This window comes from Dromiciops gliroides, chromosome 3, assembly GCF_019393635.1.
Source record: "Dromiciops gliroides isolate mDroGli1 chromosome 3, mDroGli1.pri, whole genome shotgun sequence".
NCBI lineage: Eukaryota > Metazoa > Chordata > Mammalia > Microbiotheria > Microbiotheriidae > Dromiciops > Dromiciops gliroides.
The window spans coordinates 549,167,471-549,193,080 of record NC_057863.1 but is presented as its reverse complement, the minus strand read 5'-3'; the positions used below and the strand labels follow the sequence as shown (position 1 = coordinate 549,193,080).

Below are 25,610 nucleotides of genomic sequence, written 5' to 3'. Positions count from 1 at the left end.
GATGTTTTAACATTTTAAAAAACACACTTGAGCAATCACACTTTACATTTAGACCCCTATGGTTTATAAATGTTAACTCAACTACTTAGAAGATTCAACAAGTATCACTTGGTAGTGACTTTAATTATAGAATGTCACAACTGGAGAGCCGAGAAGGATTTCAGAACCCATAATGCAGAACTGGAAGGGATCTTAGAGCTAGCTGGAAGAGAGCAAAGAACATGGAATGTCAGCAGGGGGAGGTGGGGGGGGGGCTGAGACCATTTTACAGAAGAGCAAATTGAAACCTCAGAAATTTGAGACTGACTTGCTCAAAGTAAAAAAGTAACCTAGTGGTAGAATTGGCACTAGAACCCAGGACTTTTCATTCTCCAGTCCTGTATCCTATCCTTCCCCTTGCCTTTTTCAGCGTGGTTCCTAGGATGTTATGCAGCCTGTTATCTTTGTGTAAGGACAAAATCAGAGGTAGCTTTTGCAATGAATTCAAATCCAAGAAAGCCACAATTTCAGGAATAAAAGAATGTTTTCAGTAGGCCAAAAGATGGCAGAAGGAAGGGTATTGTTTCTGATTTTATAACTGAATTTGGAAAATAATAAAAGGGAAAAAGTAAGATGTTCAATATTGTCTCTCCCTCAACAGAACAATTCTTCGGACATAATAAAGCTATCATGAAGGGCAACTCAATCCAGCTTTGTATTAAATATTTTTCTTTAAAATTTCCAAATCTTTGTTTCTGACCTAAAAAGATGGAGTCCCTTCTACTGCTTTTATTATTATGTGCTGTTACATTTTACAAAACACCTTCACATATGGCATTTGATCAATGAATACTATAGTACCTAGCAAGAGCTTCATACATTTCTCTTGAAATTTCTATGGTGTCATAGAAAAATTCCTGACCTCCTAGGAGTGAGGAGAACTGTTTCAACCATAAAGCATCAATGTGATCTTGGGAAATCATTTTAATTTGGGATGGAGTTGGGGAGATGTTGCAGTTTTTGCATCTAAGACACCATGGGCCTGGACTAGATATTCTCTAAGGTCCTCTCAACAGTAGACTTCCAAGAATCAGTTATCCCAGCAAAGGCAGAAACGCAGAAACAAAACGTACACAATAAGTACCAATTCTTTTAAAATTTTTTCACCAATGGTAAACATCTTCTCCAAGCTGGCTTACTACCTACACCTTCTAATTAAAACCTAGTTCTTTTAGTTAGTTCTATATACAGGACTCTAATGAATTGTAAGTACTAACCCTAAAGTATTTGCTTATTTTATGCATCATATGATAGAATTAGGGCCACCAGAGATTTTAGGGGTCTCCTAGTCTCTAGTGCCCTTATTTTGCATATGAAGAAACTGAGGCCCTGAGAGGTTAAGGGACTTGCCCAAGGCCACATAGATAAGAAAGCAGCAGAGCTGGCATTCAAACTCAGATCCTTCCTCAGTGCTCTTTGTTGTTGTTGTTTTTGTGGGACAATGAGGGTTAAGTGACTTGCCCAGGGTCACACAGCTAGTAAGTGTCAAGTGTCTGAGGCTATATTTGAACTCAGGTCCTCCTGAATCCAGGGCCGGTGCTTTATCCACTGTGCCACCTAGCTGCTCCCCTCAGTGCTCTTTTCAATGTAAAGTGCTGCCTCAGTATTTCAAGGCTAAAAGTATAACCCTTATGTCTTTATCAAGTTCTAATCACATCGCATTTAACCTATCTAAAAGAGCTCTTTGGCTCCAAAGACATTATTTCTTGCTATTTTTAATGATTAGTCAGTATTCTGTTACTCCCCACAAGCTCACTGCTCACTGTTACTGCTTCCATCTCATCTACCCCAGGCTCCTCCACGATACTGCTCAGTCATTTCTTGGCTTGGGCATCTTCAATATCCTTTCTAAATATCTCTTCCTGGTTATAAGCCCAATTTTTCATTATACTGAAACCCCCCCCACACACACAACCTTCCCTTGGCCCTTCTACCCCTTCAAGCTATCACCCTGTTTCTTCCCCTTCATTGCCAACTAGAAAGAGTGATCTAAACTCCCTGCTTCTCCATCCTCCTCACCTACTCATTCTTCAGCTCCTCACAATCTGTTGTGCTCCCACTGCTCTTCTGAAATAGGATCTTATCACTAAATTCAGTGGCCTTTTTTTTTCTGTTTGTTTTCTCCTTTTCTTCTCTGTAGCTCAGCCCCTCCTTCTTGAAACTCTTCTCCCCTGGCTTCCAAAGTACAGCACTCTTCGGGCTCTCATACCTCCTGAATTTCTCAATTCTGTTTACTTTGGGGTTTTAAAATTTTTTTTTAGTGAGGCAATTGGGGTTAAGTGACTTGCCCAGGGTCACACAGCTGGTACGTGTTAAGTGTCTGAAGCTGGATTTGAACTCAGGTCCTCCTGACTCCAGGGCCGGTGCTCTATCCACTGCGCCACCTAGCCGCCCCCAATTCTGTTTACTTTGCAAGGTCCTCATCTTACACCCTCCTTCCATGTACCTTAAGGTTCTGTCCTTGATCCTCTTCTCTTGTCTGTACTCTTTAATTGGTGAGTTTATCTACTCCCACTGATTAAATCATCACATCAATCTATTTAGAGGCTCCTTTAAGTCCTTACTGGGTGGTGCTTTATGCATTTTTCCTAGGCTGAAATAAAGGCTTGTCCCATGCCCCATAACCATACTGTATACCTGTACAGGGTATGAGGACCTTGTCACCCAGCTCCAGGTCATTCTAGACATAAATTGCATCTCAGTTTTAAACTTGGATACTTCCTTGCATTAATCCAAGAGGGGCAATAAACAAAGAAAATGAGAAATTGATCCTTCTGGGATCAGGCCTTCGTGATGGGACTTGGTTGCATACATATGCAATACCCTATACAGTGAGTCTACAGTGCATATTTCTCTATGTTGTTGCCTCCCAGTAAAACAAATTCCTTGAGGGCAAGGGCTTTTTTTTCCCCCTTGCCTTTGTATTTCCAGTGCTAGCAAGCACATAGTGTGTAATAGTACATGCTGATTAAATTATGTACTTGAATAATTCATAAAGCCCTATCTCTGTTCCCAACCTCTTTGCAGAACTTTAGGCCCATACTTGTATCTGCCTCCATTTGGAAGGCCATCTACAATAGGCGCTTTCCTCTCACTTTCTTCATTCTTTGGAGCTTCTGACCTCATCATTCAACTGAATACACTCTCATCTCTTAATTGCCAAATCTTTTTTGGGGGGGGAGGGGAGGAGGCAGGGCAATGGGGGTTAAGTGACTTTTCCAGGGTCACACAGATAGTAAGTGTCAAGTATCTGAGGCCACATTTGAACTCAGGTCCTCCTGAATGCAGGGCTGGTGCTTCATCCATTGCACCACCTAGCTGCCCCAATTGTTAAATCTAATGTAATTTTTTCAGTCTTCATCCTTTTTGACCCCTCTGTAGCTTTTGACAATCTCTTTTCTCTAGATTTTTGTGACACTAATTTCTTCCTGGTTTTCTGATTGCTACTTCTCAGTCTCCTTTGCCAGATCTTTATGCATATGAGGTCTGCAATGAAGGGGGTCTACAGGGTTCTGTCCTGGGCCCTCTTTTCTTCTCCCTCTATACTATTTCACTAGGTGATTTCATCTGTTTCCACGGTTTCAATGACCATTTCTATTTCAACGATTCTCAAATCCACTCATCTAGGACAAACCTCTCTTCCAACCTCCTCTCTCACATCTTCAACCACCTACTGGATAGCTCAAGCTAGATGTCCTAGGCACAGATATGTTAAAATCAACATGTTCAAAACAATTCATTATCTTTTCCCCCAAACCCACCCTTCTTCCTGACTCCCTTATTACTATTGTGGATACTATCTCATCCTTGATTTCTCACTCACTCTCACCCTCCCCATCCCTACCAATCCAGTATGTTGCCGAGGCCTGTTGATTTTACCTTCTCTTATATATGTCTCCTTTTCTCCTCTGACACTTTGTTGCAGACTTTCACACCCTCAGCCCTTGACTATTCTAACAGCCTTTTGGTTGGTCTCTCTGCAACAAGTCTGTCCTCCACTTAGCTATCACGTGATCTTCCTAAATGAGTACTGGTCTAACCATACTACTGCCTCCCCCAATTCAATAAGTCTAGGATCAAAAAAGCAAATCTTCTTTTTGGCTTTCAAAGCCCTTTATAACCTACTCCCCCCCCCCAGTCTTTTTACACCTTAAACTTACAACTCCATGTACTCGGAGATACAGTGACACTGACATTCTTGCTGTTCCTTGGACAAAACATTCTGTCTCTCAGTTCTGGGAATTTTCACTGTCTGTCCCCCATGCCTGGAAAGCTCTATCTCCTCATTTCTGCCTCCTTCCTTGCTGGCTTCCTTCAAGTCCCAGCTAAAATCACATGTTCTATCTACAGGAAACCTTTCCCCATCTGCCTCAATTCCAATACCTTCCTCTGGTGATTATTTCTAATTTATCCCATATGTAGCTTGTTTGCACATAGATATTTGCATGGTGTTTCCCCCATTAGATTGTAAGCTCCCTGAAAGCGGAGATTAACTTTTGCCTTTCTTTGTATTCCCATTGCTTAGCATAGTGCCTGGCACATAGTAGGCTCTTAATAAATGTTTATTAAGCGAGTGACTGACCGACTCAAGTTCAACATATCCAAAATTACCTCCCCCCATTTTCTCACCTAAATCTGCCCTTCCACCCAACTCTTCTAATTCTATTGATTCTAAGTCTCTTACAATTCTTCTAATTCATTACTATCCTCACAGTCACCAAAGCTTACTATTTCAGAGTCATCTTTGATCCTTCCCTCTCCATTACACCCATCTCCCTTTGGGTAAAAATAATCTATCCCTCTTTATATTTCCCATAGTACTTTCCCTAGACCTGCCATTTGCCATTATCTTGCACTTCCTTACATCACAGTTATCCCTATGTATTCTGGACCCAATGGCTTATACATAGTAGATGGTTAATATTTTTAATTGGATTAATTTTTTTTCTAAAAACTGAGATACTAACCAGATTGATCTTTTAGGGTTAATAGTTAAGGGAATCATAGTCTGTGGGTAGTGTATTTAGATCACAGAATCCCAGCTATTATCCAATCTAGCTCATAAACAAGACCTGACACATGATCACCCAGTGAAGGGGAAATCACTACTTCCTCAAGACAGCCCATTTCATTGTGGGAAATCTGCCAGGAAGTCCTCCCATGCCCCTCCATACTGCGTCTCTAAGCTCATCTTATTGCCCACTATTCCTCAACAGCCACTCTTTCCTCCTCTACTCAGACAAGTCTCCTTACTGTTCATGGCACAGGAGTGTTGGGAGGATCAAATGGGATAATAATTGTAAAGTGCTTAACAGTGCCTGGCACTTAGCAAGCACTATATAAATGTTAGTTATATCATTATCATTATTATTAAAGGCTTCAAGGCCAGCCTCTATCCATTATGTCACACTGAAGTTGTTTTTATGTCCTTATCACATGCTAAAAGCACTGATTTGCAAGCACAGGACATGGCAGTCACTTCCTCTCTCTCTGGCTTCAATTTCTTTTTTTAAAAAATTATTATTTGGGGCGGCTAGGTGGCGCAGTGGATAAAGCACCGGCCCTGGATTCAGGAGTACCTGAGTTCAAATCCGGCCTCAGACACTTAACACTTACTAGCTGTGTGACCCTGGGCAAGTCACTTAACCCCAATTGCCTCACTAAAAAAAACAAAACAAAACAAAACAAAAAAACCAAAACCAAACAAATTATTATTTATTTTTAACATTCTTTTCTTTTTAAATTTTGAGTTCCAAATTCTATCTCTCCCACTTCTTTATCACCTACTGGAAAGGCAAATAATATATCAATTATGCATGTGGAATCATGAAAACATATTTCCATATTAACCATGTTGTAAAAAAAAGCAAAAAAATAAAGTGAGAAAAGTATACTTCAATTTGCATTCAGAGCTAATAAGTTAATAAGTTCAGAGTTAATAAGCATTTTTTCATCATGAGTCCTTTGGAATTGTCTTGGATCATGGTACTGATCACAGTAGCCAAGTCTTTCACAGTTGATCATCATTACAGCATTGGTGGTATTGTATATAATGATCTTCTGGTTCTTCTTACTTCACTTTGCATCAATTCATACAGGTCTTGCTATGTTTTTTTCTGAAACCACCCTCCTGGTTTTTTTTTCTTCTTTTCTTTTTCTTTCTTTCTTTTTTTTTTTTGCAGAGCAGTTAAGGTTAAGTGACTTGCCCAGGGTCACACAGCTAGTAAGTGTCAAGTGCCTGAGGTCACATTTGAACTCAGGTTCTCCTGAATCCAGGGCCAGTGCTTTATCCACTGTGCCACCTAGCTGCCCGCCCCAATTATTTCTTGTAGCACAATAGTACTCCATCACAATCATATACCACAACTTGTTCAGCTATTCCCCAACTGATGATTATCCCCTCCATTTCCAGTTCTTTGCTAACACAAAAAGAGCTGATATATTTTTGTATATATAGGTCCTTGTCCTTTTCCTTTGATTTCTTTGGGATACACACCTAGTAACAGTTTTTCTTTTATTTTTTCCCTTTAAAATTATTTTTATTTATTTTGTTAAATATTCCCCAATTATATGTAAATTTTTTTGTGGGGCAATTGGGGTTAAGTGACTTGCCAAAGGGTCACACAGCTAGTAAGTGTTAAGTGTCCGAGGCCGGATTTGAACTCAGGTCCTCCTGAATCCAGGGCTGGTGCTCTATCCACTGCACCACTTAGCTGCCCCTATATGTAAAAAATTTTAACAATCATTTCTTAAAATTTTGAATTCCAAATCCTTTCCATCCCTCCTATTCCTCTCCTTCATCCTTGAGAAGGCAAGCATTCTGATAATGATTATACATATGAAGTCATAGAAAACATATTTCCACATTAGCCATGCTGCAAAAGAAAACACAAACAAAATACAGAGAGAGTAAAAAAAATGTTTCAATCTGCATTTAGAATTTATCTATTTTCTCTCTGGAGGTAGAGAGCAATTTTTATCATGGGTTCTTTGGAATTGTCTTGAGTCATCTAGAGTGGCTAAGTCTTTCACAATTCATCATCCTCACAATATTGCTGTTACTTTCCAGAAGAACACTGTATATGGTAATAGAAATATTGTGCAATGATCAAGTGGGAATGACTTATGTATTCTCAGCAATACAAAGATTCAAGACGATTCTGAAGAACTTAAGATGAAAAATACTATCCACCTCCAGAGGAAGAACTGATGCATTCTGAATTCAGATCAAAGCATACAGTTTTTTATTATATTTATTTTTCTTGGGTTTTTGGTCTGTGTTTCCTTTCACAACATCACTAATATGGAAATATGTTTTGCATGACTGCACATGTATAATCTGTACCAAACTGCTTACTTTTTCAAGGAGGGTGGGAGAGAATATAGAACTCAAATTTGTAAAAAAAAACCCCTAAAACCTCCCAAACCCCCAAACAACCAAACAAACCAAAGGTTAAAAATTGTTTTTATATCTTATTGGAAAAAAATTACCATTTAAAAAATTCCTGTTACTATGTACATTATTCTCCTAGTTTTGCTCACTTCATTTTGCATGAGTACACATAAATCTTGCTATGTTTTTCTGAAACCACCCCTTTGTCATTTATTATAGCACAATAGTATTTCATCACAATCATATACTAGAACTTGTTCAGTCATTCCCCAGCTGATGGTTATTCCTTAGATTTCCAATTCTTTGCCACCACAAAAAGACTTGCTATAAATATTTTTGTACGAATAGGTCCTCTTACATTTTCTTTAATCTCTCTGAGATACAAATACTAGTGGTATTGCTGGGCCAAAGGATAAACACAATTTTATAGCAATTTGGGCACAGTTCCAACTTGTTCTTCAGAATGATTGGACTAGTTCACAGTTCTACAAATAATACATTAGTGTCTCTATTTTTCCACACTTCTTTTTGTAGGATTCTTTTTTCTTGTTTTTGTTTTTTGTTTTTAGTGAGGCAATTGGGGTTAAGTGACTTGCCCAGGGTCACACAGCTAGTAAGTGTTAAGTGTCTGAGGCCAGATTTGAACTCAGGTACTCCTGACTCCAAGGCCGGTGCTCTATCCACTGTGCCATCTAGCTGCCCCTTTCCCCAGGATTCTTAAGAACTTTTGACCACTTTGGGACTGACTTTCTCTGTAGAATTTAGTTAGTAAGACCACCTATCCTTTCTCTGAACCAGGATTCAAGATCATGGTAACAGTGGAAAGAACTAGGAATGCTTAGCCTGGAGAAGAAAAGAATCAGCATGTGGTGGTGGTGGTGGGGACAACAAGAAGGCTGTCTTCAAGTGTCTGAAGAGCTGTCACATGGCATAGGAATTAGATTTGTTCTGTTTGGCTCCAGATAGTAGATGTGGGGAAAATGGGTGGAATCTTACGAGAGGGAAATGTTGGCTTTACATGAGAAAAAAAATCCCAATAATTAAACCTCTATAAAAGTGGAATGGGAGGCCACTGGACAAGCACAAGCTACAAGACCACCTATCAGAGATGTTATAGAGGGTGTGAGAAACAGGTGCAGACTGCCTTCTCTGAAAGAACTTATTTTGAGAAGGGGGTCTGCAGCTGTTTCTCACAAGAGGATTCTTGTTCAAGTCTGAGTTAGAATAGAGAGCCTTGGAAGTCCCTTTCACCACTGGGATTCTGTGACCAAGTGGTCTATCCCTAAGTTCCCTGGCAACTCTATGATTTTCTGATTATTTCTCCATGTAGCTTTCTCAGGTGCTGAATGAATGAACTGTTGTTCACTGATTCAGCGTCCAGTAGCCAGAAGGAGATAAAAAAGCAAATAAATGAGTTAGAAAGATTCACAAACTATTTCAGAAAGCCCTTGACACCATGGTACATTGATTTTATTTTTCTTTCATTACTAATGGTAATTGTGGCCATTTAAAAGGTAATTGGTCTTTTATGCCCTGTACTAGTTTTTTTTAACACATTCTCTGTACAGAAAGGGCATAGCAATTCAGATCATCTCTGATTAGTCTTATATTAGTTTGATTCAGCCAAGATAGTGGCTGACTACAGGTTACCATCACATGGAAATTAATCAATTATATTCCTCCATCTAAAGAATTTCCAATGGTCCCTTTGTTCAGGAAATTACTGTGTATTTGTTCTTTTACCCCTTCAGTGCCTTCTTGCTTTGGTTTTGAATTGTGAAGAGGCAGCAAAATTTTTGCTTTGTTTCTTTTATTTTTTTAGGTTTGTTTCATCTATTTTATAGCTTAGTTCTTCTGCTTGTCAATTTCATTTATTCACTGAAAGGATATTGGCATCAGAGTTAGAAATAACAATTGATCATAGAATTTCAAAGAAAATTAGAACACAGAACAAAGAATGTTAGAGGAGGAAGGTGCATTAGAGATGGCCTCATACAACTCCTGACTTTTACAGAGGACTGATCCAGAGAAAGGAAGTCACACACATTTATGTGGTGGCACAGCAGAGAAAAGAGCCTGACTCTCTTGACTTTCAAGCCCCTTCGGGAAAATAAGGGCCTATGTATTCAAAAGAAGGCTTCAAAGCCTTCAAATGTCCCTTTTAGTTTATCCCTACATTAAAACCATACCCACAAAGAACAACTTGTGTGACTTTAGGACTGTTCATCCAAATTATACTTAACAAATGCTTGTGAATGTTGCAGTTGATCTCGTTATCTCAGAAGGAAGGCTTTAGGATTAAAGCAAATTGGGAAAGACTTTTTCTAGAAGGTGGGGCTTTGGCTGAGACTTGAAGGAAGCCAAAGAAGCCAAGATGTGGAAGGACACGACAGACATGGGAGTCTGCCGGTGAAAACACTTGGAGTCAGGAGATAGAGTGTCAGTCACTGAGCCCAGTGTCACTGGATTATATAATACATGGAAAAAGTATAAGACTGGAAAGGTAAACAGAGGCTTTGGAAGAGAAATGGATTTTATGTTTTATCCTAGAGGTAATAGGGAGCCATTGGAGTTTATTGAACAAGGGGGTGATAGGGTTAGGCCTGCGTTTTCAGAAAATCAATCTGAAAGCTAAGTGGAAGATGGACTGGAGCTGGGAAGAGACTCGAGGCAGGGACACTGAGTAGCAAACCACTGCAACACTCAAGGTCTGAGATGATGGGAGCTGGCCCTGGGGTGGTGGCAATATCAGAGGAGAAAAGTGGGGCATATTTGAGAGGTGGTGCAAAGGTAGAAATGACAGGATTTGACCACTGATTGGGGATTTAGTGGGGGAGGTAAGAGAGAGAGGGAGGAATAGAAGATGACATCTAGGTTGGAAGCCTGGCAGTACCCTAGATGTCACAGGGAAGGTAGAAAGAGGGGAGGGTTTGGGGGAAAAGAGAAGTTCATTTTTTTTAACATGTTCAAGATATCTAAAAGGTAGTTGTTGGAGAGGAGATTGAAGGTCAGGAGAGAGGCTAGGGATAGACAAGAAGATCTGAGAATCATTTGCATAGAGTTAACTGAAACCATAGAAGCACTAAGTGAGACAGCTTAGAAGAAAAAAAGCAAAGGGTCCAGAAGAGAACTCTGATAGGGCCCCCCTTGTTAGCAGGCATGACATGAAGATCCACCAAAGGAGACAGTGAAAGGGTGGACAGATAGAAGGAGAACCAGGAAAGAACAGTGTCATAAAAACTTAGACGAGAGCATCAAGGACAAGAGCGTGATCAAAAATGTCAAAGGCTGCAGAGGAGTCAAGAAGGGTGAGGAGTGAGAAAAGTCCTTTAGATTTGGCAATTAAGAGATCGGTAGTAATTATGGAAAGAGTAATTTCTGATGAATAATCAGATCAGAAGCCATGCTGCGAAATAGGTGAGTGAGAACTAAAGGTCATGGAGACATCTAATGTAGAAGGTCTTCTCAGTGAGTTCTGCCAGCAAAGGGGAGAGAAATATTGGATGATAGCTACAGGGGAAAGATTAAATGAGGATTTTTTTGGGGGGGGGATGGGGAGACATGGGTATGTTTGAAGGCAGTAGAGAATCAGCCAGTATAAATAAAACAGTTCAAGATTACTAAGTAGTCATTGTTTGTCCTTTGTTCTCAAAAAGAACCATGACATCAGGAAGGTAATGTCATGACTTGCAGTGAATTGGAGTTGAGGAAAGGCTGTGCAAAGTCACCAGCCTCACTCTCTCCTCCAGAGCCTTCTGGGTCCAGTGGCATATCAGGATGGCTGGAGATGGCCCCGGATGCAGTGAGAGAGACCTTTGCCTTTTAAGCTAAGGCTTTTCATAAGTCTCAGTATGAGGCAAAGAAAGGCCTCTCAGTGAAAGAGTAGGGATTACAGTAAGGGCAATCTTTGGGAGAAAATGGTATGGAATGGAATCACTTGTGCATGTAAAGGGATTGGTTTTGGCAAGGAGAAAGGTTTTTTCCTCTTCATATGAAACAGCAGTGAGGTCTGAGATAGTGAAAGAAAGAACCTGAGTGTTGTGAGATGGGGGAGAAGAGACAGATCTCAGAGAATGGCCTCATTTTTTTTCAGTGAAATAAGAATTATGGTTCTTAGCTGAGATGGCAGAGGAAGAAAGAACTGTGGTTTGAGGAGGGAGGAAAAGGTTTTAAAAAGAGCTATTCCATGATGAAGTGAGTCTGTGAGTCTCCCGTCTGAGGAGTAGCCTAGCTCAATTGAGAAAGGCTCCTCACCAGAAGGTTGGCCACCAAACCTAGTCAAGAATTGTTTATAGTCCAGGTGGCCACTTTAGGAGGATGTTGTAACGCCTGTTGGAGGCTCCTGTTTTGAAACAGAATGGATTACTGCAAGAGCCTCCTAATCATTTTCTCTGCCTGAAGTTTCTCTTTTTTCTCTCCAATATGTTCTCCACACAGCTACTGGAAGTGATATTCTGCAAGCACAGGTCTGACCATGTCTTTTTCCTTCTCTTTTTCTTTATTTTTTTCCCAGGGCAATGAGGGTTAAGTGACTTGCCCAGGGTCACACAGCTAGTAAGTGCTCTTTTCTTCTCAAAAAAGCTCTGGCGACTCCCCATTACAGCTAGGATGTAATTTCCCAACCTGCCTCCAGTCTGCCTTTTCAGTCTGATGACACACTAGTCCCCTCCCTGCACTCTAGCCAAACTGGTCTCTTTGTTGTTCTTCTTACAGGCATCATTCCATCTCCCATCTCCGTGTCTTTACACGCCTGTAATGCAATGCACTTCCTCATCACCAAAGCTCCCTTCAAAGGTCAGTTCAAGTGCTATCTCCCACATAAGACCCTTCTTTAGCCACATCCCTTGCCCTCACCTCCCTCACTCTGTATTTATGTACCTATTTCTATTTACTTATATGTGTAAATGTTGTTTTCCCGGATAGAATTGCAAACTCTTTGTGAGGAGGGGGCTGTTTGACTTGTCATTGTACCTCCCAGAAGACAGATCAGTGCCTGGTACTTGGCAGGTATATGCTTGCTGACTAGGTATCCTTGGGACTCTTCAAGCTCAGAGTATATGATTATGTGCCTGAACCCAAAAGGAGAGAGGCAGTAGCTAGGAGAAAAATGTCCTTTTGATCCAACTCCTCTGAAATTTTCATCTCCTTGTTTGTTTATTTGAGTACATGCCATAGCTTCAAAACTGGAAGGGTATTAAGCTATTTGGTAGTGATTGAGGACTTCTTAAAAACGCTTCTGTAAATCTGCATAAAGAACGCTATGTACAAACTTCCAAATTCATGTTGTGCTGGGTCAGAGACTGAGGGCCAGAAATTTTTCATTTTACTGCCTCAGAATATAAGTATCCATCCACTTAAAAAAAACACCCCAACAACCTCAAAATCAAAAAATCAGACCAACCCCAGGTTTTCATTTAGGAACATGAAAACGTGAGCCTTAGTTTTTCTTAACAGGCTCCCAATGTCAAAGTTTGACCATTCACTTTTTCTTTTCTTTTCTTTTTTTTCTGGGCAATGAGGGTTAAGTGACTTGCCCAGGGTCACACAGACCACTCACTTTTCTTTTTCTTGACAGGGCAATGAGGATTAAGTGACTTGCCCAGGGTCACACAGCTAGTAAGTGTCAAGTATCTGAGGCTGGATTTGAATTCAGGTCCTCCTGAATCCAGGACCAGTGCTTTATCCACTGTGCCACCTAGCTGCCCCCATTCACTTTTATAGATGGGAAAACAAAAAGGCCACGCCAATGCAGCAGATGATCACTGACTTCATGGGAAATCCCGCCCACACCTGTAATATCCCAATTTACCTGTAATAGCCAAATAGGAAGCTGTGTATCGCTTTTCCAGTCCATCCCTGACTGTCTGAATGGCACCGCAGATTGGAGGTAGTATCATAATCAGGTTACTCAGTGTGTTCCCTGTGGCAGGCAGACCAAAGAAGAGATGAAGAATTAATCCATAAAGCATTAAATAAAGATATCAATTCCCTCACCAAATGTTTCCTGTAGTTCTAGAGGGAAAGAGATCTTACGGTCATTCTAGCAGCCATTGCACAAATGAAAGGGACCTCTCAGAAGTCATCTAGCTCAGTCCTCAGCTGGAGCATGGACCCCTTCTGCAACACCCCTGACAAACGATCATTACGCTAGCTCATCTCTACTTGACAACATCCAATAAGAGGACTCTCTCCTTCACAGTTTGGGTCTGGTCAGGTGACTTAGAAGTTTAGGGGACTCCTCGTATAGAATTTCCCTGTACCAACACACATTCACAGTTCATCTGTAATTTTTATCTTGAGGAGTTAAATGAGGAAGTGACTTGTCCATGGTCAGCCTGACAATATAGGAGAGATGCAGAACTTGAACCCAGGTTTCCCTGACTCCAAGGCCATCCCTTTATCTACTTGCCTATTCTCCATTCCTCTTATCTACCAGGCTGACTCTCAGTCAGTCATTTTACAGCTCTTCCTCATCACAGCATGGGCACAGGTGATCCAGGGAGACCCACACCTGCAGTCTGACTCCTCTTGACAACATCTCTGAAAAGTGGCCATGCAGCTTCCGCTAGAATATTTCCAGGGACTGGGAGCTTAATACCTCATAAAACAAGGGAAGGGCAGAGGAACAAGCAGTGATACAGTATTTCATTTGTGCTGGCCATTGTGCTAAGCACTTGCACAAATGTCATGTGATCCTCACAACAAGCCTGCAACATTGTACAGTTGAGAAAGCTGAGGCAATCCAAGGTTAAGTGACTTGCTAGGGTGACAAAGTTAGCGTGCACCGCATTTGAACTTAGGCCTTTTTCATTCTAGGCACAGTTCTCTATCTGTTGTGCCACTAACTGCCTTATAAGAACCCATTCCATGTAGTTTGGAGACACCACCTTTTTCCAAGCTTAAATTGACTTTCTACAGACATTTCCAAACAGAACCCATTTATCAGATAACAAACTATAATTTTAAAGGCAAGAAGTGATGATGTTATACAAATGGAGGAATAAAAATATTTTGCCAGGAATTTCTTAAATAGAAAAGCTCAATAATATAACTATCAGGATTAAGCTTTTTTTGATTGTTATTCAAATAATCTAAGTATAATGGAAGATTCCCTGACTCCCTTACCAACAATTTAAAGAACTTCTGGTTGAAAGAAAGGTTTCCATCTATGTTGTTTGACTAAATGATTATAAAACATCTACAGGCAGTGTAGCATAATAGAAAGAGCAAGAGATCTGCAATTAGAGGATCTAGACTCCAATGCCATCTTCTAAGTGCTTTAATAAGGAAGAAAAGCCCATTAAAACTTGGATTTTATATTTATGAACCATTTTATCCTTTACTGACTGGATCCTTTAAAATTCACAAGTATAAATTTGACAGTTATTAGCATCTGTTTTTTACAAGACACTATACCATATAGTGAGGGACATGCAAAGCTCAATGAGATGCTATTAACGCACTCCTTGACCTTCGTGAGCTTACAATTTGGTGGGATATGTGCTATAAGAAATGATGAGCAGGTTGATTTTAGAAAAACATGGAAAGACTTGCATGAGATAATGAAGAGTTCAATGAGCAAAACCAAGAGAATGTGGTATATAGTAATAGCAACTGAATGACTAAGCTATTCTGAATATTATAAATATTCAAAACAACTACAAAGGACCTATGAAGGAAAAGTGCTATCCACCTCCAGAGAAAGAATTGAAGAACTGATCTTCTTTCACAGCATGACTAATGCAGAAATATGTTTAATGTGATTGTACATTTATAACCTATATCAGATTGCTTGCTGTCTTGGGGATGAGGGAGGGAAGAGAGGGAGGAAGAAAAATTTGAAACTAGAAATCTTATAAAAACAGATGTTGAAAACCATCTCTGCATGTAACTGGACAATAATAAAATATTTATATAAAAAGAACTGATCAATAGAAGTATGTATTGTATGGTTTCATATATGTATGTATACTCATGTGTGTACATCTGTGTGTGTGTGTGTGAGAGAGAGAGAGAGACAGAGAAATGGTAGCCTTCTCTAATGCAGAGACAGGAAGGAGGGAGGGAGGCAGTACTTTGGGACTTAAACTGTAACAAAAAATAAATAAAAATAAGCTTAAAAATGTGGTGGTAAAGAGAAGACAAGAACACAAATAACTGTAATAAAAGTAGACTGTTAAGGTACATAAGGGAAGTACAGAATATTATGAAAATTCCAAGGCAGGGAAGATTATTTCTGATTGGAGAGGACAGATCAGGGACTGGTTTGATTCTGACAAGATAGTAAACCTCCATCTACTGGAAGTGTTCAAGCAATGGCTGGATGACCCTTTGTCAGGGAAGCTGTACAGCAGTAGGATGTGGGTGATCCTGGCCTGGATGACCTTTGACTTTCTTTACAAGTCTAAAATTTGTAAGATGGTGTGGCATAGTGAAAAGAGTGGATATAGTGGGGAGAAGACCTGTGTTCTATTGTGTGACCTTGGGTAAATAATTTCCCTATTCCTTGGCCTTAGTTTCTTTTTCTAAAATATGACAGGGGTGGGTCATATTATACCTATGACTGCCTTCTGTCTCTAACAATATAAATCTAGGATTCTTGTAGGCAGAAATGGGGATGGAGAGGCATCCCAAGTGCAAATCACTTCCCCTTTCTGGGCCTCAGTTTCTTCATTTGTAAAAGGAGGATATTGTACTAGATAACCTCTTAAGGTCCCTTTTAGCTCTAAAGCCTATGATCCTATAAAAATTAGAAAAGCTGACATTGGAAAGGAGAAGCAACTTGCCGGAATCTAGGGGAATTTTCCTTATATGTAGTACTACAGAGAGAGATAAAGAGAACATGTGGTCCCACCCCTCACGGACAGGAAGGAAAAGCTAATAATAGAGAAGTCCTTGAAAAGGCAAAGGCATTTAATCTCTTTTTCTCTTCTGTCCCTGAAGAAAGGATCAAATGGGAATGGCTTATGAGAATGAAATATCAAGGGAGAAGGAGATTGAGATGATAACAAGAAAAGAAAGCAGGAAAGTATATTCGAACAACAGGACAGAGCCTACTCAGCAGAGTCTAACCACCTACAACTAAGGGGAGAAATTTTACAATCACTTTTCTGAGGAAGCATCAAGGACAAGAGAAGGCCTTGAGCTCTGGGGAAAATACAGATGTTATGCCCCTTTAAAAAATTCAACAAATAGTAAAGATACCATGTCAATTAAAACGGTCACTCACAAAGCTAGTAAGAGCTAAGATCGAAAGCTATACTTTGGGACTCCCTATACAAGTCTCTTTCATTACAGTCAACAAGCATTTATTACATGTCTACCATGTGCATTGCTTGAGTTGGATATATATATATATATAAAGATGAAAAATGGCTTACCATTTAATAGGGATAACTACAAAATAAATTAGAATGTGATAAGAGCAAAGTACCCAAAAGTATTATGAGAGATTGAAACGAGAGAGATTGCTTCCAGCTGAAAAGGGAAGTCAGGGAAGATTTCCTAGAGGAGGTTGTGCCCAACTTGGATCCCCATGGAAGGAAAATAATCCAGAAGGAGAAGTCAGGGAGATTGAGAAGGGAAAGGGCAATTTGTTGCAGACAGGGGTGCATGGTATGAAAGGGGCAGGGGATAGTCAGGGTAGCAAACTGGACAACAAAGAATGTACTAAGTGAAACAGTGTGAGATGGGGCCAGAAAGGCAGGGCAGGTCCAGACTTGGGAGGGCCTTGAAAGCAGCACTCAGGAATGTATAGTCCATTCTTTGTCAGTGGGAAGGCCCTATAGATTTGGGAGCTGGGGAGGGATAACCCTGGGCATTGGTATGAGTAATCAACAAGAAGCAGGCAGATAGAGAATTAGGAAGCTGTCATCACAGCCCAGACAAGAGGGCCTGAGTTAAGCGGGAATGCAAAGAAGGTTGAGGAACCGACCTTAGTATTTATGGAGAAGTCAGCTTAACATGGAAATCTAGGAAGGTATTAGCTCAGAAAGTCAAACAATCAATTGGCCCACCTCCGAAAAGAACATAGGCAGGATTTGGGGAAGAGCGAGTTTCATTTTCTTCTGGGACAAAATGATGGGTCACATATCTAAAGAAGAAGTGATGAATGAATGTACTCTCAGTTTTAGCACAGTTTTCAATTCTCTCTTACATGACAGTTCATTAAAAAAAAACCACAGGAAAACTCATTGACGAAGTAGATAAAACACTGGAGTCAGGAAGACCTGAGTTCAAATTTGACCTCTGATACTCACTAGCTGTGTGATACTGGGCAAGTCAATTCATCTCTGTCTGCTACAGTTTCTTCATCTATTAAATGGGGATAATAATAGCAACTACTTTGTAGGGCTGTTGTGAGGATCACACATGAGATAATATGTGTAAAGTGCTTTGCAAACCTTAAAGTGTCATATAATTACTAGCTATTATTATTATTATTTTTATATTCACCAAGCACTTCAATGTCTGTTGAATGACTATGTTATATGTCTTTTATCATCTTTTAGACTGCAAGCTCTTTGAGGGAAGAGACTGTGATTTCTTTGAGCTGTTTCCCCAATGCCCAACAAAGGACCCTGTACATATTAGGCGATGAATACATTTTGAATTCATTTGAAAGCAGTTAAGGGGCCAGTATTTGGTGGTTGTTTTTTAAATCAGTCAGCAGAGGGCAGCAAAATCCAGCTCTGAGAGGCGGAGGATCTGTGGATGGTGGCTTAGTCAGCTCCCCAGTATGGAAGGGGAAAAGACCCGACTGCGGCAAAGTGAAAAGCAATTTGTGAACAGGTGAAAATTGGGGGTTTTGACAGGAGAGGGAAACAAGGGTTCCAAGGCTTCAAAATCAAAGGCCAGGGCAGCTAGGTGGTGCAGTGCATGGAGCACCGGCCCTGGAGTCAGGAGTACCTGAGTTCGGATTCAGCCTCAGACACTTAACACTTACTAGCTGTGTGACCCTGGGCAAGTCACTTAACCCCAATTGCCTCACTAAAAAAAAAAAAAAAATCAAAGGCCTATTTGCTGCTCCTCAAACATAACCTTCCACCTCTGGCTTCCATCTCCTATTGCATCTTCACATTGGCTGACCACACCTAGAATGTTGAGACCCCTTACCTCTGCTTCTTAGTCTTTTGGTCTCCCTCAAGGCTCTGTTCAAATTCTACTTTCCACAGGAGGCCTTGCCCAGCCCTCCTTCAGCTTCTAATGTCTTTCTCTTCCAGATTTCCTCCCTCTAGCCTGTATATGTCTTCTGTGTATCTAGATATTAGTATGTCTTCACTATTGGGATATTTTTTTTATATTCCTTGAGAGCAGGGGGCATTTTCTCCTTTCTTTCTATCCACATGCTCAGTACAGTGCTTGGCATATATATAGTAGGTGCCACCTTGGCAAACAAGCAGGCTAACTTGCTGACTGAGATTCTGGAAGGGAATCTGGAACCTCAGTCAGTTGCCAGTCCTGTATCTTCAAGAACAAAGAATTCAATGTGTAACTCAGTCAGAGGCATAGAGTAACAGCATCTGAAGAGCTGGATGGGATGTCTGAGGTAATCTCATCTAATCCTTCCCGAGAACTAGAGCCAGTGGGGTTCCTATAGCCTGTGAGCTCAGTTTGAAGCACTGAAGTGGTGCCATTCTTGATGGAAACACATTTTATTTATTTATTTATTTTTTTTGGTGAGGCAACTGGAGTTGAGTGGCTTGCCCAGGGTCACACAGCTAGTGGGTGTTGAGTGTCTGGGGCCGGATTTGAACTCGGGTACTCCTGGCTCCATTCCCTCTCATTCTTAAAAGGGTACACGCATCTCAGATGATTGCTGATGCCTTGTCTACCCTGGAGGAGGTTATAAAGGAGTCGGGGAAGGGGACTTCTGCACTGGGTAGGAGATAGGCCCTCTAAGGTCCCATCCAACACTGATATTCTCCAGTGTACACACAGAAAGATAAATAACACTACAAGGCATTTCATAGTAAAGGTGAAGCATGATACAGAATGAGTGTTCCAAGAGTTTACAGAAAGAAGGTATGGTGGGCTGGGGCAGTTTAGAAAAGCTTCACAGAGGTAGTAGATTACAGTTGGACATTAAAAGATGGGTAAAATTTAGATAAGGAGGAGAAAAGAAGGCACTCCTGGGAGGAGGAATAGAGTGAATAAGGGAATAGTTCTGTTGTATTTCAGGCTGAAAGGAAGCAGTAAGATCAATCTAGCTAAAGTAAAGAGTTTACTCAAGGAAGTAGAGTAGGGGTTTCAAACTGATAGTGCATGTTAATGTGAATTTTATAGTACTCAAATATTCCCACTAAGAGTATATCAAAGTCCGCTTTTCTTCACAAAGTTTCAGAAACATTACATTTTAATCCGAACAGAGGAAGAAATCGTTATTTCAATTCAACAAATATGCATCAACTACTAATCCTGTGCAGAAGACACAAAGATAAAAAAAAAGGAAAGAGTTCCCGGCCCATAAAAACCTACAACTTTAAAGTGGATATGATGGGTAAGAAATGTACACAAATAATTATAATGGAACTTAGAGTACAGTTAGATGGATAGGAAAGGTCAAAGGGAGGTGTGTTAGAGAATGGGAAGGGAGAGATCACTTTAAGCTTGGGAAATCAGGGAGGGCATCATGGAAGTGGTGGTGGCACCTGAGGTAGGTTTTGAAGAAGAAGGATGTATATCAACATGTAATGACTGGAATGACGCCACCTACTGGAGACTTGCTGTGGGAAAGCTCCACCATGAGGAAATGCCTCAGAGACATTGTGGCTTTTCCTTGGCGTCAGGAAATGACGTTTGCTCATGGGTGCTGTCTATCAAGGCTACCAGTCAATCAACTCGAGGAGCCTCCTATTTTCTGGGAGGAGACAGGAAGGAGGAGAGGGAGCCTGCACGGAGAGCTCTGGGGTTTTTTTGGGTTCCTGACTTGATGGTGGTGGCGGCAGAGGACTTCACAGGAAATTTGAGGAAAGATAGGAATGCCAGGCTGTTAGAATTCTGTTCTCAATCTTTTTCTTTCTATTTTCCAATAAACCCTTAAAAACCTAAACTCGTTTTATCAGTGATTTTAGTCAGTTTCCCCCAAAACTGGGGGAACAGATTAGAATCCACATTTAGAATCTTAAATTACACAAACAAGCAGAGATATTAGGGGTTTCCCTTCTAAGTAATACAATTAAGCATTTAATAAGTGTTTGCTAAATTAAATGATATAGCTGTTTCCTCTGTTGCTCATTTAATACATAACAGAATCACTAAGACTTTATGAAGAGGAACGGATTTAGATTGTTGTTGTTGTTCAATTGTGTCCACTCTTTCATGATTCCATTTGAGGGTTTCTTGGCAAAGATACTGGAGTGGTTTGCCATTTCCTTTTCCAGTTCATATTACAGATGAGGAAACTGAGGCAAACAGGGTTAAGTGACTTGCCCAGGGTCACACAGCTAGTAAATGTCTGAATCAGGTCTTGCTGACTCTGGGCGTGCCATCCAATCTACTGCACCATCTAGCTGTCCAGTACAGATTTAGATAGTATTACAGAAAATAGATGAGTAGGGAATGACATGAGCAAAGGCATGAACAAGGAATACTAAATTGTTCTGTAAGATCAAATAAAGTCCCCAAACATTTGTTAAGCACCCAGTATGTGCCAGGCACTGTGCTAAGACCTGGGGTACCAAAGAAAGGCAAAAACAGTGTCTTCACTTAAGGAGCTCACAATCTAACAGGAGGAGACAGCAATGCAAATAACTATGTACAAACAAGGTACAGGCAGAAAAAGACTGGAGATACCTCAGAAGGAAGGCATTGGCCCTAACAGGGATCCTAAAAGTCTTCTTACAAAAGGTGGGATTTTAGCTAAGACTGAAGGAAGCCAGAAGATGGAAACGAGGAGGGAGAGAATTCTAGGCATAAGGATCAGCCACTGAAGCCTTCTCAAGAAAGGGAGGAGAGAGGTAAGATGATGGTTAGCAGGGATGGACAGATCAAGGGAGGATTTTTTGAAGATTGGTAGGTAGGGGCATATTTGGAGGCAGGAGAGAAACAGTAGTCAGGAAGCGATTCAAGATTAGTTAGAGCCTAGGGATGATAGAAGGGACAAGTTGCCAAGGATTTACCTTGGCAAAGCAAGAAAATGTCTATGAAGAAAGGCTGGAAAGGTAGGTTAGTGCTAGATCATTAGAGGCCTTGAATGGAGGAGCTGGTACTTAATTCAGTAAATACTGAAAAAGGTACTGAAGGTTTCTGAGAGATGGTATAATTAGACCTGTGTATAAGGAAGGTTACTTTGGCAGGAATGTGGAGGACAGAATTGAGAGGGTAAAGACCACACAAAGGCAGGAAGACCAGGGGGGAGCTATTAAAATAGTTCGGTTAAGAGGTAATGAGGTTCTTAACTATGGTCAAGGCTGTGTGAATAGAGAAAACAGGATACAGAAATACTGCAGAGGGAGAAGACTTGGACACTAAATGGTTGTGGAGAATGGGGGAGAAGAAAAAAGTTTTTAAATCAAACATGACTGAGATTTTTAGTTTGAATGACTAGGGGGATGAGAGTGACATCAACAGAGCTGTTTTATGATCACTAGTATAAAGTACTATCACACAGGGGATAAGCTCAACCCCAAAGGTAGTCATCAACAATTCAAAGTCAACCTTGGAGGGAATATAGAAAATGTTACTCCATAGGGATCAATCCAAGGGTCGAATTTATGGGAAGTCCTTCAGATAACATAGATGAGGGAAATGAAAACAGTTTCAAATTAACAGATGGAACTAAATTAGGCAAGGCCACTGGATCCTGTGGAAAAGATGAATGCATATGCAAATGCTTTGGAAACATGGTCCTAACAAACTTCATGGATTCAGTCGAGACAAGTGGAAAAGTTTATACAACGGGACAGAAAAGCAGCATAACCAATACAAGGACAGGAAGAGAGTAAGTAGGAACAAGTATGAGCAGAGATTACATAGCAAAGTAACACATGAGGGTTACACTTGACAACAAGCTGAACATGAGTCAGAAAGCAGTATCTTTCTTTGGAAAAACAAATATTCAACAAGATCCTACAACAACATTCTTCTGTTAAAACAAACAGTAACTTTTCTGGTATACTCTGAATTTTTGTTCAGCTCCTATTTGGAGGACTTGTCCAGCCAGTTCAGGGCCATATGTCATTTTTCATTCAGTCACCTCGATACCAAAATAGTGGGGCAGCTGAGGCAGGCTCACAGTGATGTGGCCTGGGTGGATAGCTGGATGGGAGCCTGATATGAAGAGATTCCATGATGCTCATGTACCACAATTTGTTTAGCTAGCCCTCAAATGACTGGGCTTCTAATTTTTTTCTAGTTATGTCCTACTCTTAAAAAGGTACTATTTTTTCAAAGAAACAAAGTGAAGCTAGAGTGATTTCAGAGAAGGAATAGGCATAGCAAGAGAAGCACTGGGCTAGGAGCTAGGAGAACTGGGTTTGAGTTTCAGCTCTGCTACTGACTCACTGTGTGGACCTTGTGGCAATTCACTGCCTAATTAGGGGACTCAGGTCAAAAGACCTGAGACAATTCCAGCTCCAATGCTATGGTAATGGAAAGAGATCGGGATTTGCCTTTAGAGAACCCTGGACTGAATTCTGGCTCTGCAACTTATTGTGTGAATTTAGGCAAGTCTCTTACTCTCTCTAGGCCTCAGTTTCTTGGTCTGAAAAATGGTGGAGTTTAGATTTGACCTCAAATGTCCCTTTCAGCTTTAAATCTATGAACCGATGCTGGAAGGCCCTTCTGTATCTAACAGTCTATGTATTTTCTAAGGTACCAAAGTGAAGAAAGGAATGTAAGAAGGAACCGTGGTTGCTTAACTCTTAGTAAAGTGAAGTTTAAAGAAGGATTGTCCAAATATAAAAGATTTTTGTTTTGTTTGTTTTCAATAAGCAAGAGTGTGGTCAGTCCCTTGTTCATGGAAGACTGATAAAGCATAAATGGGTTCAAATTTAACTGAGGTAGGTTTTCCCCTGTTTTTTTGTGTGTTTGTTCTTGATAAGCAAGAACTTGGTCCTTTGTTCATGGAAAATTGAAAAGGAATGAATGGGTTTAAATTAAACTGAGGTGGATTCTTTCCCCCCAGTTTTTGACTACCGGGATGATAAGTAAGCAATTGACTAGGTTACCTACATATGTCATCACTGAGTCTCCCTTGAAAAGAATAGATGATCGAGGGCAGCTAGGTGGCACAGTGGATAGAGCACTGGCCCTAGATTCAGGAGGACCTGAGTTCAAATACAGCCTCAGACATTTGACACTGACCTTGGCAAGTCACTTAACCCTCATTGCCCCGCCCCCCCCCAAACGCAAGAATAGATGATCAATCCTCTTTCTTAGGTACCTTGGTAAGGTTTGAAGAACACTGTTTAGAGTCAGATGACCAGGGTTCAAATTCTCTGTCTACTCCTTATTACCTTTGTGATCTTAGGCACACACCATCACAGAATCACACAAAGTCAGAAGAGAAATTAGGTGTCAGAGAATTCCAAAAGAGACCTAACTAATATCATCTCTTCCACATCCCTGACAAATAGCCAGTTGGCTGGTCAATACTCATTTGGTCTCTGCTTAAAGTTTTCCAGTAAAAAAATCCATTGTTGTTATTGTTTGTCCTTCATTCTCGAAGAGGACCATGACACCAGGGTAATGTCATGATTTGCAGTGAATTGGAATTCTGTAAGGCAGGGCTGTGCAAAGTCACCAGAGCCATACTCCAGAACCATCTGGGTCCAGGAACAAGATATACATCAGAATGGCTGGCGATGTTTGAGGGAGTCTGAGTTAAGTGACTTGCCCAGGGCCACATAGCTGGCAAGTGTCAAGTGTTTGAGGCCAGATTTGAACTCAGGTCTTCCTGACTCCAGGCCCAGCACTCTATCTACCACGCTGCTCCACCTAGCTGGGCAAGTCACTTAACCTCGGTTTGCCTTCATTCCCTGGAGAAGGAAATGGCAAACTCTCCAGTATCTTTGCCATGAAAACCCCATGGACAGCATTGGAGAGTTATGGTCCTCAGGGTCACAAGGAGTTGGACATGACAACAAAAAAGATGCTTGTATGAGGAAAGTCCCTATATCTCACATGGCAGCCCATTTTACTTTTGGACAGTTCTCTGCCTCACTGTAATGTCTAGCTGCGGGTCCTAGCTTTTCCCTTGGGAGCCAAATCGAATAAGTTTCATGCTCCTTCTACAGGATAACCTTACAAATATTTGAAGAGAATCCTCATATTCCCTCCAAGTCTTCTTGCTTTTCTAGGCAATATAGACTCAGTTCCTTCAATCAATTATTGTCATAGTAATTTTATAGTCATGAACTGTGTGGAATCCACACCTATCTGCATAGTTTGACCACATCACTCACTTCTCTGTTCAATAATCTTCAGTGGTCCTTAACATCAACAGGACAAGTGCCATTTCTTTAACTGGGTATTCAAGACTTCTCCAGTCTAGCTCTAAATGACCTGACCAGCCATATTTCCTGACATTTTCCACACCTGGCCCCACTATCTTTCATTCAGTCATACTGAGAGTATAAGCTATTCTATGATCTCATTCTGCCTCTCCCATGTGTATGCATTAATATAAGCCATGCAATGAGGGTTAAGCGACTTGCCTAAGGTCACACAGCTAGTAAGTGTCAAGTGTCTGAGGTCGGATTTGAACTCAGGTCCTCCTGAATACAGGGCCAGTGCTTTATTCGCTGTGCCACCTAGCTGCCCCAAGGAATGTACTCTTTTACATTATGCCAATGGAAAGTCTTTCCCTCCGAGGCCCAGTTCAAGCATCACCTCTTCTATGAGGTCTTCCCTGATAACCAGAGCATTCTGGCTGGATGTCTCCTTTCCCCTTACTGGTATTAGGAACCACACTTACTATGCACATCACAAAGATGATGTCATTTTCATTTATAGCCCAAGACTTAGCACAGAATCTCATACAAAGTAGGTGCTTAACAAATATTTGCCAAATGAATGAAGATGATAAAATAAATTAAGATACTTTAGGTATGGAATTAAGGCATTCTAATGAAAAACCATAATAAAATTTCAAATCCCCTTTTAATAAAAGAAAATAGGAGAGGGTCCTTTTAAAATGCTTTATCCCTCAAATTTATTTTTCCTACATTTAGTACTA

The 25,610-nt window shown here is 40.7% G+C and overlaps 1 protein-coding gene across 2 annotated transcripts in view; it reads right to left on the bottom strand.

Moving 5' to 3' along the window:
- Positions 1-25,610, bottom strand: part of ACER3 (alkaline ceramidase 3) — a 216,768-nt gene that overhangs the window by 105,026 nt on the left and 86,132 nt on the right. For both annotated transcript variants that reach the window (XM_043998252.1, XM_043998253.1), the window contains exon 2: positions 13,242-13,352. In XM_043998252.1, coding sequence (XP_043854187.1) covers positions 13,242-13,352 — 111 coding nt within the window. The remainder of the gene's footprint in view (positions 1-13,241; positions 13,353-25,610) is intronic.